General features: G+C 34.2%; 1 protein-coding gene across 2 annotated transcripts in view; it reads right to left on the bottom strand.

Annotated features, from left to right (window-relative positions):
* Positions 1–1,534: 1,534 nt before the first annotated feature.
* Positions 1,535–14,509, bottom strand: part of LOC150076411 (inactive dipeptidyl peptidase 10-like) — a 1,373,013-nt gene continuing 1,360,038 nt past the window's right edge. For both annotated transcript variants that reach the window (XM_090387020.1, XM_090387021.1), the window contains exons 20-21: positions 7,926–7,999; positions 1,535–2,266 (exon numbers count right to left, since the gene is read on the bottom strand). In XM_090387020.1, coding sequence (XP_090243146.1) covers positions 2,120–2,266; positions 7,926–7,999 — 221 coding nt within the window. In that variant the 3' untranslated portion in view covers positions 1,535–2,119. The remainder of the gene's footprint in view (positions 2,267–7,925; positions 8,000–14,509) is intronic.

Below are 14,509 nucleotides of genomic sequence, written 5' to 3'. Positions count from 1 at the left end.
ATAAAACCCTTGATGGACTAATATTAATGCATTGGTCTGCAGTTAAAAGAAACTACTTCAAAGTCCACATTTGAATCCTGATGTCAATAATCTAAAAAAAATGGACAAAACAAGTAGTGGCAGTAAAGCTGATGAATTCCAGTTCATTTAAAACTGTTGCACCTTTTCTTGATGATTCTTGTAGATTAATTAATGTTCAGGGAAGGAGTGATGACTTTGGTTAAGAAGCATATAAACTTAATATTATTGACCATCTACGTGCTGGATGTATTCTTTCTGCAACAAGATTATTGAAATAATGTTAAAGACATTTTGTTAACTCTTTTCAGCAGGACCACATAATGTGGAATAGCTTGAAGGCAGATGGAATCTGTTTAGCTACTAATTTTTAGCACAGCTGAACCTTCAACCAGATTGATGTACAAATATATCACTGAAAATCTGGGTAACTACAGACCTGTAAGTTTAATCTCTGTGCTAGGGAAAGTAATGCAAAGAATGATATTGGAGTAATCTGGTGTTAGAGGCAAGTTGTTAAAATAATATTCTATAATACTTTCCAAAATTGAAGAATCATTCTGATATATATTCCAACTAACGCCACAGAAATTTGGTAATGAAAGAATTCTAGGTATCATTTCTGTGCAATATAAATGATAATGTTTTCAGAACTTATTTTCTACAGCCAATTTCAACTCATCACACAATAAGAGGCAGTTGAACAGTGTGGACTTGAATTGATGTTAACAGCTATGTCTCTGCCTCACAGGCAGAGGTACACAAACTTTTGAACCTTGACATGTGATTAATAATTAAGCAGGAAATTTTTAAAGCAAATGTCATGGCATTGTTAACTTCAACTTCTTTCTATTCACAGAAATTTTATTGCTTAAAGCTTAAGATTCATAATGGAGGGGATGAATTGATGAGACCCACTGTGTCCTTATCAGGAAAAAAGCTAAGAGTGCATGGACTACATTTTTTATAGGAATTGATATTTCAGAACTTTAAACCATCTAACATTTTTGAATTTGTTTCTTAGGCTCTGAGCACTGGTTCATCATTCATAAAAGTAAAATAACCTTAGAAGATAAGAATTCTGCTTTTTAAATCAATACACTCTACCTGTAAGCATATAATTAAAGATGAAAGAGACTAGAATGTAAAGTAATTTAATTTTTTTCCTGAATAAAACTGATCTTCCAAAGAACAAAAGGTAATGGTACATGTTTATATATCTTTAAGAAACACTGGTTTGGTTGCAGATTTGTATATATTTCCATAACAGGAAGAAACTGTAACACAACTTAATACAAGATTTTTTTTACATTAATAAATGGAATTTCTTGTGAACAGAGTACTAATTTATATTGCATGCCTACTTAGGAATTAAGCTTAACTCTGCTTCTCATTTTCTGACCTAAACCAGTGTTTCCATAATATTGTATTTCAGGCACAATAAAACTTCAGTTTCCTAAAGAACAAGTTAAAAATCTCAAAAATAAATCATGGTGAGAATAACACCATAAAATCACAGAATGCTGACAATTAGTTGCAAATTAACAATATAAAACACTGTATATCAACTACAACGAACAATATTCTTCTACAAAACACATGATATCTTCAGTGTGAGTGAGGATGCATGTATGTATATAAGAAATCATTTTTTTTTTTTAATAGGATGAAAAGTTTATTAGAATTGTTCTACCTGTGTAGGAGAGGGTCACATCATCAGCATATGTAATGGTGGCTGGTTAACGAATGATGCCAGTGGAGTGGACATGACTTCAAAACGTATATTTTCTTTAGAAAACACCATCAAACAATATAAGCTCATGCCTTATGTAATGTCAGGGTGCACACAATATCTACATCATATGCTTACATCCGCATCCTACAGGAGGCACATTTTTTTTTTTTTTTACTTTGAGGCATTTTTGTACATAGTTCCTCATCATTATAAACAACCTAGATACACCTTTCTACAAGAAAGTTTTCTCACAACCAACACCCATATGGCTCAAGTGCTTGGAGAAATGTACAAACTTGAACCTTTGACTGTTCGTGTTGGTTATTTATTTAGTCCCACTGATTATAAATATTATTATTTTTTTTGCTATCTTCCTTTTATATCCTTCTTAACTCTAGTTGCTTCTAACTCATCTTTCTTCTGCACAAAAAAACACTCACCAAGAAAATTTTCAATAGTTTCATATAAATGAATTTTTACATTAGATAAGGAATGGTCTTCATCTGGGTATACCTGCAAATGAGAAGAAACAAATGAATACTTACAGAGTTTATTATAGCAAGCTGAACAAAACATAACCTATTAATTTTCATCAAAGAAAGGACAAACCACAGATAATGTGACGTAAAGTCACATGTTGACTTTATGCTCTGGTGGCATTACAATTGATCCTAACTTCTGATATAGCCATGTAAGATACATGATTTGGCAAAGGTTAAATCTCAGTGACCTATTCTGTATTCCAATAAAGAACAATTATGTGGAACATTAAACTGAGCAATAGCAACACAAAGATTATGCTTTCAGAATTTTAATTACTGTGTATCTACTGATAAATTTTCTGTTGAACAGTTAGTTCCAGCTTTTTTGAAAACTATTTGCCCAAAAAGATTATTTATTACTAAAATTCTGTTTATACTGAACAAAGGACATCAACATATAACATGACTATAAGTTCCCTGCTGTTAGATCTACACTATTCTAGAGCTTGCTTCATAGAGAAGACAGGTGTTACTAATGTGTACAGCAAATGACTTAAAATTCAGCTTATATAAAAAGTTAAACCTCATACTATAAACTTTTTGAATTGTACCATAGATATTTTGAAAATTTAATAAAAGCATGAAAGAGGCACCTCCATGGGTAGGAGCAGTAATGCATAGCACATGCTTCTTGATTAGACCTGGGTTTGAGCCCATACCCACCAAATACGGAGGATGAGGGTTGGCGTCAGGAAGGGCATCCAGCCATAAAAATTGCATGCCAAAACACTGACCCCCCCCCCCCATATAATAATGGGAAAAGGCAAGGACAAAAAAAAAAATAATAATAAAAGCATGAAAGAATAATTAGCTGTCCATATAATGAAACTAGATTCACAGTTTCAGTAAAAACTATACATGTTTAAACTCTGGCACCATGCTAGATCTGAGAAGTTCACAATCAATACAGAGTTCTTTGAATTTTCATCAGCAGTGACAAATATGTCTTTTGATTAAAAGCTTATTATGACAGTCTGACAAACTTCTCACTTCACAAATATACAAGCAGCAGGGGGGAAAGACTTAATACCACTGGCATGTCACATTAAACACTTTTCTAAAGAAGACAAGTTCACAAAAAAGCTGTGTACCATTGTGTAATAAAAGAAATCAAATTTTTTTTTTTTTTTTTTTGGCTGCTTATAAGAATCAAAACCTGAGCTGAATAGGCCTCTTTTATATCCTTCCTTTCATCTAATTTTATTGGACTACACTCTGAAGTGATCCAATATATGAATATTAGTTCACAGTATCTATTGTTTACATGAAATAATCACTTCATAATTATGCTATTTGTTGTTTTCCACTTCTTGCAAATGAATTCTACTGGATTGATTTTTCAACAAACATGTTTATTAGACTATACTTAACACTAGCAATTTAGAGAGCTGTTAAGTATATGCATTAACCATTTTATAAAGATTTCCAATACTAATATATATTTTTTCTCTAATAATAAGTATTATTGTGGCAAAAACACTGTCCATTCCAAGAGATCCACACAGTTAGTACATTAATCTAGGATTAAATTGTACATCTGCCTAATTTTTATCTTGTTAGTGCAAAAATTATTTTAGGCTTCCAGTTGCTCTCTGAGTGCAGGAATATTTGATTACTTATTTTCCATGGAACAGGTGTGGCACCTTGTTATGTTTAGCTTTAAAAAATTCCACATATCTCGATGCAGGATCCTTACTTTCCAGACTGCTAATCTGTGTTTGAATTTTTTTTTTCCATCAAGCATATTCATAAAATTAAAACCTTGTTTACCTTTTGAGAACTTTGTTCACTTATTATTAAACTGGTACATGCATCCCAGGACTAGAGTTTTGTCTTTCCTAAGACTATTTAATGCACTAAACATAATGTGATGTTGGTTCTGCCAAACCAAATTTCAGACTGTAGTATGGGCTAATATGTTTACTTTACAACCAACAGAACTTTCCTTTCCCCACCCACAAAAAACTGATATCATCAATAAAATCTGTTTATTGTTGAGCATCCTAATTATAAATATCAGTGATATACATTTATTTGATTTAACCTTCTGTAGAATAAGTGATAAGAAAAGATCAAATGACATATATCAGTTCCTTAAACATTTATATATAATGATGGCATAGAGCACCAGAATTGATACAAACTTGTATATAAAGAAAGAAAAAAAAACAAACTTTCTTTCCTGAAGTTGATAATTAATTTTCATACAAACCTGGTTGTTGATCATAAACTAGAAGAACTTTTGCCTTGTCCTAGCTTGAAAAAATAAGGGAAAGAACTAACAATACTGCATTATATTCACCAAGTTTAAAGACTTCCAATCTCTATAAGGTGTGGGCATAAAATGGATTATTAAAGTAACAACAAAACAAAGTTTTAAATAAATGGAAAACTGACTGAAGGTGGCAATACGATTAAAAAGAAATATGTAGGCATGTTATGAAAAAGCAAAATACTGTATTAGAATGTCACTTGGTCTAAAGTGGTAAATCTTGTTTTTACTCACTTGCAGCACCATACCACATAAGGTTTATCTAGTAAGTCAAGACAATTATGAATTAAACAGCATAATCTTGTAATGATCCAATTTATTTTTATAATGCAATGCATAATATAAGACATCCTTGTGCACTTTTAAAGTACTGTTTAATCAATTTCATAAAATTTAATTTTGAAATATTTCAAAAACAACTTGAATCTATCTTTGCTAACAGATGAATAAGAATTTGAACAGTGGGAAGAGTTAGTCTTACTTAGCTTACTCAGTTTGGTGAAGGAAATTGATTGTTACCAGTAGAATGGGTCAAAATGTCTTATAATAGTAAATATTAACTGGAACTAGCATATCAGGAAGATAATACTTCGGATATGATTATCTAACTACTGTCATGGGTAAAGAGAAGGGATCTGCTTACATAATGGATATCACATGAACTTATGAGACTGGTGGCAGAGAGGAAAAGTGCAATCCAGGCTCTGGCAAAGAACTGTTCATTTATATTAACACAAGAAGGAAATGGAAGAACCATATTGTTACTTCTTGGGATTAAATCCACAAGTGAAAGTTTTGTGCTGGCACTCTTATACTGATGAATCTATACTAAGAGAGTGGCTAGTAATTGTGATATGCTACTGCACACACATCTTGAATTTTGCCAGCAGATGTAGATCTGTTGGAACAGACATGAAGAAATTTGCTACTTTTGGCTGAACAGCAGGTATGGATTTCAATTAAAATTGGCACTGTAACCATGTTTTAAAAGTGAAAAAGGACTCTCTATATTACTGTCGTATTTAGTTTAACATGAAAAGGGAATTCACTAATGCCATAGGATGTTATTATTTTGACTTACCTCAGTTATCAGAGAACCTGTTAATATTAATGAAAACTGAAACTTTACACTGCAGAGTCTAGCATAATAGTTTGATAAAGGGATGCTGCTTCCCTCTACTCACTTCAGAAATGACAAACAAATCAACCTAAAGTTGCCAATATTGTTTATAATTTAATAGCATCAGCTGATGGTAAACCAGCTCCTACCAAGACACCATTGTTAGAGATGTTTCAAAATTTAGTGGCTTGTTATTAGTTGCCAAAGTATAAGTATTCAACATTTGTCCTTGTCAGTTAACTCAACCCAGCAAGGATTACTGCTGATTATTCAGTACAAGCTTACAAAGTAGAGGTGGAAAAAATTTGAAGTTAAATCTAGGCTAACTATGTTCATTTCATATTCAGAGAGCAATTTGAAATGGTCTGCATAAAATTATAATATTTACACCCCTCTCAGCTTCTATTAAAGAAAAGGTATTTCTAAAATTAAGATAACTGCCTTGTATAAACAAATTCGGTTACTTGAAAAGACATCCAGAACATTTATATTGTATTTTTTATTGAAACAAGTTTATACTGCATCCTCCAAAACTTTGTCTAGTTCTTCCACTGTCTTTCCTCAAGCTTGTAATCTGAAAAAGAATCCCATCAGCAGTGAGTCTACTTAAACACCTTGCAGAACTTAATCCTTTCTTGCCCTTCTCTGGTAACATTAACAACTTATTTCCATGTTTCATCTGAAAGAATGAACTACACTTAATCCAGAAAACCCTTTTCTTAACAGATATGAAATTACTTACACCAAAAACATTTTGATTTAAACTTCTCCCTTTTACACTGTTAATCAGCAGCTCTAGCAATTCCTCCTATATATAAAAGTAAACTTGATGCTATGTAGACCTACTTATACTGCTCTAGGCAGGTATAAAAGTGAGACCCAAATGATAATGGAAAATAAAAATCTTGTTTGGAGCCTCTAATAAGACAATGAATCTGTACAATACTTTTTTTTTTTTTTCCCTCTACAGAACTAGAAACTGAGTATTAAGTTCTATTTAGAGAATACACATGAATTTTGTAATATGATAATTATAGAATTGGAAAGAAAAAAATTCCACTGAGAAAGTAAAGTTGAGGGTTCTAGACATATCTAGAAAAGCTATACTTAACATCATTCAATGAGAGTCCATTCAGATACTCATAAGAATTCTAAATTATTCTCAGTATCTTCCTGTGTTTAAATGTCACACAGTAGCAAAATTTTTATTGGATGACTATTTTTCTAAAGATCAAAAGACCACTAGATTTAAACCTAAATGGGTAACAGAAAACAAAAATTTTTGAAGTTAACAACAGACAAGGCACCTGGGGTTGATTAGATCTATCAAGCAAGATTCCTATAGATTGGAGATGTCTCTCCTATTCACAAAGGGCAAAGTGAGTATAGAGCTGCAAGCTTGATTAGCTGCTATGACACAGTAACAAAGGAATTGGATGAAAAAATTGACACTATTCCACAGAAATCAGAACAGTAGCATAAGGGACAAGTTGATGGTAATAAATGAGCACTGCTGTTGACAGGGTAGTTAATGAAAAGAACCAAAGAATTTATTAGCTCACATTTTAAGCACTGCATACAGATGTGAGGGTATAAGAGACCCCCCCCCCCCCAAGGAATGTACAAAATACCATGTGAATTTTTTTTTTAACCTGGTTAAGAAGGATGTGGAACAAATGAAGAGAAGATCAACCAGATTAGTCAAGGACAGATATATGAAAATCTGCTTTCAGCCACAGAGTAAAATGATCTAAGTTTGTTATAACTGTTCAAATAATTTAAGCTGAAACGCTTTCCATATAACAAGAAAAAAAAACTTAGTCACACAATTAGAAACTATAATGTGCAAGTATGCCTTGAAATGCTTAACTAAAATCTTCCAATTGTATTGTGATCTTAATGAATCAGAGCCATTTAGGCTCTGATTTAAAAAAAGCATCCTGAATCCCTAGAACACCGAAATAACTTTGCTTGCTTCTCTTCTGGCTGTGTGCATGTTTTTAATTTTTATAAGAACTCATATTGATTACATTTTATCACTACATTTCAGAAGAAGATAGGCTTAACTGACATTCTAATATTACATGTTAGAATATTGCTAATGCACATTTTATTTTTGTACCTCCACATTATGGGAAACCTGCTCCCAACTTAAGTTAAAAATACACATTTGTCTTACATGAAGTAATGTTAAGAAAGACAGGGAACATTCAAATAAATGTAAATTAGCACACTTACCTGTGACTGAAATATAATTCCATCTTCAGTTAAGGATTTCATTAACATTGCTGAATGTTGGAAATGAACATTGTCTGTTAAAAAATAAATCCTATAGTTAATCACATTATACACTCAGGGATGTGAAATTAAGAAAAACAAATATCTTATTTATACTCTAATAGTCACATGAGCTTGAAGACTGTATTGCTACATTCTCATACTTGGCTATGTCAGAAAGTTAAGTATAATAACATTAGTTACTGCATTGGCATCATTATTGTGAAATCATTCATAACAAGTTGTCCCCCTTATACTTTAAATAAGTGCCAGAAATCAATCTTCCACACTTTCCATTTCCCTTAAAGCTTATCTTGTTAACAAGTCATCAAATGCAGAATTTTTCTTGGGGAGAGAGTAGAAGAACCAATAAATTGGAATGTCCTTTATCTGATTATTAGCAACCGTAGCCTTTTTAAATTCTAAACTTTGTAAACCACACAACAGATTTTTAAAGGTTTATACACAAGTTACTAGGTGGATTACAAGTAATTCTTTGCTTATGTTAACACTATGCTAGGCAATTTGGAATAAACAATACCACATTCATAAATATTTAATCAGGTAAAAAGCTTCTGCATGTTTTTAACATGGCAGCTAGTTCTTCAAATAACATTGCTTATAGGTGCTAAATTGTCAATAACCCCACTAACTATTCATACAGCATATAAGTTTTAATCTTGATGTTAAAATATATCGTTGTGTATATATAAGCTTATTACGCACAAAGCCATTAATATATTTGGAAAGAGATGAACAGCTACCAAACTGGAAGTTGTTTTACGGATGGAAATACCATAAATAGTTGGAGCTAAAATTAAATAAGGTGCCTATTCAATTAGACCAGACATACTATACAGTAATCCCTCAATTAATGCAAGTCCATATTTTTCAAGCATTTATTTAATCACCACTTTAATTTCATATAACTGAAATCTGAAAGAAAATATTTTCTTATGTATGGTAGTCTGCTAAATTAATTTAGCAGTTGCCAGGCAACTGTACATTTTTCTTAAAGTTTAGCTAATACGTAATCTACCCTCAGCTACAAGCAAAGGAAGAGTAAGTTATTTCCTTAGAAGAAAGTACAATGATTGTAGAGTAAAAATAAGACAGGACTGTAGGATGGGTGAATCAACAATACAAGCAATGCGCCAAGTTCCGAATATATTCAAAATGGAGTAACTGTTGTCTATGTGGATTGAAAATTAACCAAAAACGAATCTCACTAAGTACCAATATCATTAAATATCTTCTCGTCTTCAAAAGAAAAGGCCACAATTAAGAATTCGGTACTATTTCTGGATGGTTTGAATCACAGGTGAAGCTGCAAGCTCAAACATATCCAGATGCTTTGAAGGAAATTGTGGAAGGAGGTGAGCAGACACACTTCATCAGGGCTCCTTAGTTAAGTGGATTTGATTTATTTTGATATTTAGCTAATTTTATAATGGTAATTACAAGATCTGCCTTAAACACGTCACAGGGTATCGTGACTCACACGGAAATAGCTGATGGCGATTTATGGGTGAGTAATGATTTAATCCATTGCAGAACCTGGGGATTCTTTACTTTGGAATCAATGTAAGGAGTGCACCGATCTTAAATTACAATTTGAGTCACTGAAAAAATGGGTGCTTGCCCTTGAAAATAATGCATCTGGGAGCTCGTCAGGGACTCAAGACTCCAGCAATTTACCAAGTGATGCACTCCCGATTCGGGCCTCAAAACAGAAAAACCAAGTGCAAAGGACTTTGTTTTATTAGAAGATTATTGTCAGGAAAATGGGGAATAGGTGGAGTAGAACCAGGGTATGTCTGCTAGGAGCAACTATTAATTACGTCAGATTTTAAGGGGGGTAAAGAGAATATTATTATTCATGTGGGGACTAATGACATTAAATGTACACGATCTGGCGATTTGTTGGAAAAATACAGGACCATGCCGTGAGCTAGGCCACAATGTCTATGTGTCTGCAATTCTGCCCAGACACGACAGGAGAGATTATATGTTAAAAACCTTGTGGATTAACTTAATGCTTCTGCGGGGAAATTTCTATCAGCTTGGGATACACTTAAACAAAGGTGGTGCAAAAGTTTTTGCCAGTATTACTGAGAATACCTTAAAGGTTCAGGGAAACTGCTAGTTGGGGGGGATGGGGGTAATACTGACACATGTTTATCTGATAATATTGGTCAAAGTAACTCTTGCACATACCTCAAGAGTTCTAATCTGTTACCCCAACTGGACATATTATCTAGATGTTCTGGGGGCAGAAACGTTTCAAGTGAGTGGGTAGCTAATGCCAGGGAAGAGAGCCTAAAAAACTTCAAGGGTTGTTAAATATACGAGAACATTAAGTCTTAATTGTTTATATAGTAATGTTAGAAGTGTCGTTAATGAAATGAGCGAACTCAAACTACTGGTTAGAACAAGTAACGTGGTGCCACTCGGAAATAGCGGATGATGAGTTTCAGTGTAGCTTATATAATGTATTCAGGAAGGATAGGGTAGATAGAAGGGGTGGTGGAGTAATGCTTCTTATCAAAAGCAGCCAGTGCGACAATACCTTTCCCGGATTCAGATGTTTCACATGCTGGTATATAATCTGTATGGTGTGAGATAGTTGGAAACAAAGGTATAATGCGAGTAATCTACAGACCAGGTGATTGTGAAGATTATGACGAAAGCCTCTACATGCAAATGGAATGAGCAAGTCAATGTCTTATTATGGGTGATTTCAAATTTGCCTCAAATTGATTGGAGTAAATGGGAAGGAAACTCTACATGGGGAACAAATTTTAAATCAACTAGATGACTGTTATTTGTATCAACATGTCAGGGAAAGTACTAGAGAAAAGAATATCCTAGACCTCATCATCACTTATGAATCAGATGACATAACAGGGCTGACAGAGAAACCAGTAGCAGGAAGTGATCATGGAGTTCTACGGTGGATGATAAAGAGAGATAGCAGTAGTAAAAGGCAAAGGAATGAGTTATAATTTCAGAAAAGTAAATTATGATGCCTTAAGGTACTACATGGCCTCTATTAACTGGGTAGATATCGCATAGAGAACGAATATGATTGCACTGTGGTATGCTTTTAAAACATTAATCACAGATGCCTTGAATGCATATTTACCATTAAAAAAATACTCCACGAGGAGGGTTCCAAGTTGGATGAATAGTGAAGTTGCCACATTACTTGAGCAGAAAAAGGTGGCATGGAAAATTTACAGAGCAATAAAAAGTACAGAAGCCTATAACAACTACAAGGTGATCTGTAACAGGGAAAGGCAGTTTATGAGAAATTGCTAGCAAAGAGGGGGGGGGGGATAAGGAATTCTTCACCTATATAAATGCTAAGAAGAGCAGGACAAATCAGATAGTATTAAATACACCAGCTGCTGTCGCAGATGAAAAACCTTTTTTGGCAATGGGAAATTGTGCAAGCGAAGTTGAAAATATGTAATTAATGATATTGAAATTTCGCAAGATTATTTAATGAAAAAACTTTTGAGCCTACAGGCCAGCTCCTGAGTTGATGGAATATACCCTATAATCTTAAGGGAGGTGGCAAGTGAGTGCATTGAACCAGCGAGGCTAATTATGCGAGCATCACTAGACTCTGGGGAGATTCCCTTGGATTGGAAAAGTGCCAATGTATCTCCCATACATAAGGGTGGTTCTAAGAGTGAAGTGGGAAATTATCGACCTGTCAGTCTGACTTCATTGGTAGGGAAAATCATGGAGGCAATGATTAAGGGTGGAATTCAGGATCATTTGGATAGAATTGAAATTTTCAAGGATACTCAGCATGGTTTTGTAAAGGGAAAATCATGTTTAACAAATCTAGTTTGCTACTTTGAAAGGGTCACTCATGAGCTGGATTTAGGGAATAATTTCAACAAAGCTTTTGACTCAATCCCACATGAGCAGTTGCTTTATAAGTTGGAATCACTGGGAAAATCCTTAGATGGCAGAGGGTTGATGTAAGTGGGGTTTCCCAAGGATCAGTATTAGGACCACTGTTGTTTTTAATTTTCATAAACAACATTGATGAAGGGATAGAAGGTGTGATGTTAAAATGGGTAGAGTAGTTGCTGAGCTTCTTCAGGAATGGTCAAGAAAGTGTAATGTATTACACCTGGGAAACAGTAATCCCAAAATAACTTGTTCAACTAAACCCAGTACTGGAGGAGAAAGGGACTTGGGTGTTACGATGTGGTTAGACATGAAATTCTTTGAGCATTGTAAACAGGTTGCAAGGAAAGCCTGTGGTGTCCTTTCGATGTGATAATCCCATTATATAAGGCTTTTGTTAGACCACACTTGGAATACTGTGTTCAAGTATGGAGACCGCACCTAAAGAAAGACATTGAGCTTCTTGAAAGGGTGCAAAGATGGGTAACTCGTCTGGTGAGATTGGCAAAAGGGCGTCCTTATGAAGAAAGAATTCGAATATGTGGGTTGCAGAGTTTGGAAACTAGACACCTTAGAGGAGATTTGATTGAGGTGTTTAAGGCTCTGAGAGGCATCACTAAAATGAATAAGGACGAAATTTTCAAGATTATAAATGATGCTAGAACTAGGGGACATAAATTCAAGTTAGGGGGGGGGGAGATGTTTAGATTGGACTGCAGGAAGTTTTATTTTAGCCAGCAAGTTATAAATTGCCTACATGGGTGGTAGAGGCTGACAGTTTTGGAAATTCAAAGGTCATCTGGATAGTACCTTTGGGTGAGGTAAACATATAGATTTTATTAATTTTTTTTTTTTTTTTTTCTGGTGCACCATGCAGCCATTACTAATAATAAATATTTAACATAGATGAAACTGGATTGTTCTGGAAGCAAATGGCTTCTAAGACTCCCTTGGTTAAAAAGTTGGCTTACCCTTTTATTAGGGGGTAATGCTGAGGGAAGATTTAAAATTAAATCTTGTACTCATTTGTTGCACACAGAATCCAAGGGCTCTTAAAGACTTAAATCAAGGAAGCTCTCCCTGTAATTTGCTATCTAACAAGAAAATGTGGATAACTAAAGCTCTGTTCAAAGAATGCTTCACAGGCTATTTTTTCCCAACAGTTGAAAATTAAAAAAATAATCTTGATTTTAAAGCTTTATTAATTTTGGAAATTGCTACTGAATCCTTATCTGAAAATATCAAATTGATATTTTTACAACCTCCAATGGATCAAGGGCCTATCATGACTCTTAAACGGGCAATTCAAGCAACATCTGGAGAGAATGCAATTTCATTGATAGAATTCTGGAAAAAGTATAGCATCAAAGATGCAATTGAACTTACATGAAGCAATATGAGAGCTGTGTGGAAGCATCCTTCTCACTGTGCAAATGAAATGGAAGGCGTTGTTGAACAAATAACCTTTGTTTTAATGAGTCAGACAACCAAAATGTTCAAGAATTGACACCCATTCCAAAGAACTGAGCAATAGTAATATTCTAAATTTAGATACCCAATGAGCATACAAAGCTGCCCATGATTGTCAAGGTGATGCATAACCTACCCACAAGAAAGAGGTCAATGGAAACGATTTTGATGAGATTTTTCACACTACTGAAATTTATAAGCAGCAGTCAAATTTGTCGAAAAGTGGAAGAAGAAGAATACATATCAAACTACACTTAAATAAAAAAAAAAGTTGCAGAACTAATTACATTATTAAGTTTGATTAGTGTGGCACTAATGGAGGCATTACTGTACTTATTTATTGATGAAGGTAGCAGATAATGGAGTTGGTGGTAATGGCCATGATATCTACTAGAATTTTACCTGCAGAGAAGCACAAAAACGGGAGCTTCCACATGGAGTTATGGCCGAGTGGGTAAAGTACCTGCCCGGCAACCCAAAGGTCGCGGGTTCGATTCCCGTCTCGGGCTTGGATCAAAGTACTGCAAAAACCTTGGGAGGTGCAATATGGCCACAGAAGTCGATGCGCCAACAACTACCAAATCAACCTCAACATGGAGTTATAGAAGTGGGTAGTTTTTTTTCCCCTTATGCTAACTTGTTACCAGCATATAAAAATTTGGGAAACACTGTGCTTATTATAGACCCAGAAGGAGCATGGACATATACATGTCTATGCCCCTTTTCAATTCATTTACCTCCCATGCATACTAGATGAAGGGCAAGCATTTGATTAAACTTTTAGCTTGTAAGATCTAGTATAAGTGCAATTTTTATAAAGTACTTATATCTGCAAACTACGTGAAAGATTGATTTTTAACTCAAGCAGGAATTTTTGCTGGGATAAATCAAAAAACACTTTACAGAAATCTCCCAGTTCATTACAATGACATGTAAAAATAGAAAACTACCACCATAACAGATCCATGTAATTTTCAGTGTACTTCAGCATTGGCTATAAAACATTGCTAATGTTCCATCAATTAAATAAAGGGTGGAATATTTAACTTCTTTGTCAGATTTTCCTCACAGGGACATGTCCTTTTAACTACTTGCCAAGCTGATAAAATGCATCCCCCCCCCAAACATGCTTTACGAAAGTCTAAACA

The sequence above is a fragment of the Mastigoproctus giganteus genome, chromosome 13, assembly GCF_048544385.1.
Source record: "Mastigoproctus giganteus isolate SK-2022 chromosome 13, ASM4854438v1, whole genome shotgun sequence".
Taxonomy (NCBI): domain Eukaryota; kingdom Metazoa; phylum Arthropoda; class Arachnida; order Uropygi; family Thelyphonidae; genus Mastigoproctus; species Mastigoproctus giganteus.
This window is presented reverse-complemented; position numbering and strand designations above follow the sequence as displayed.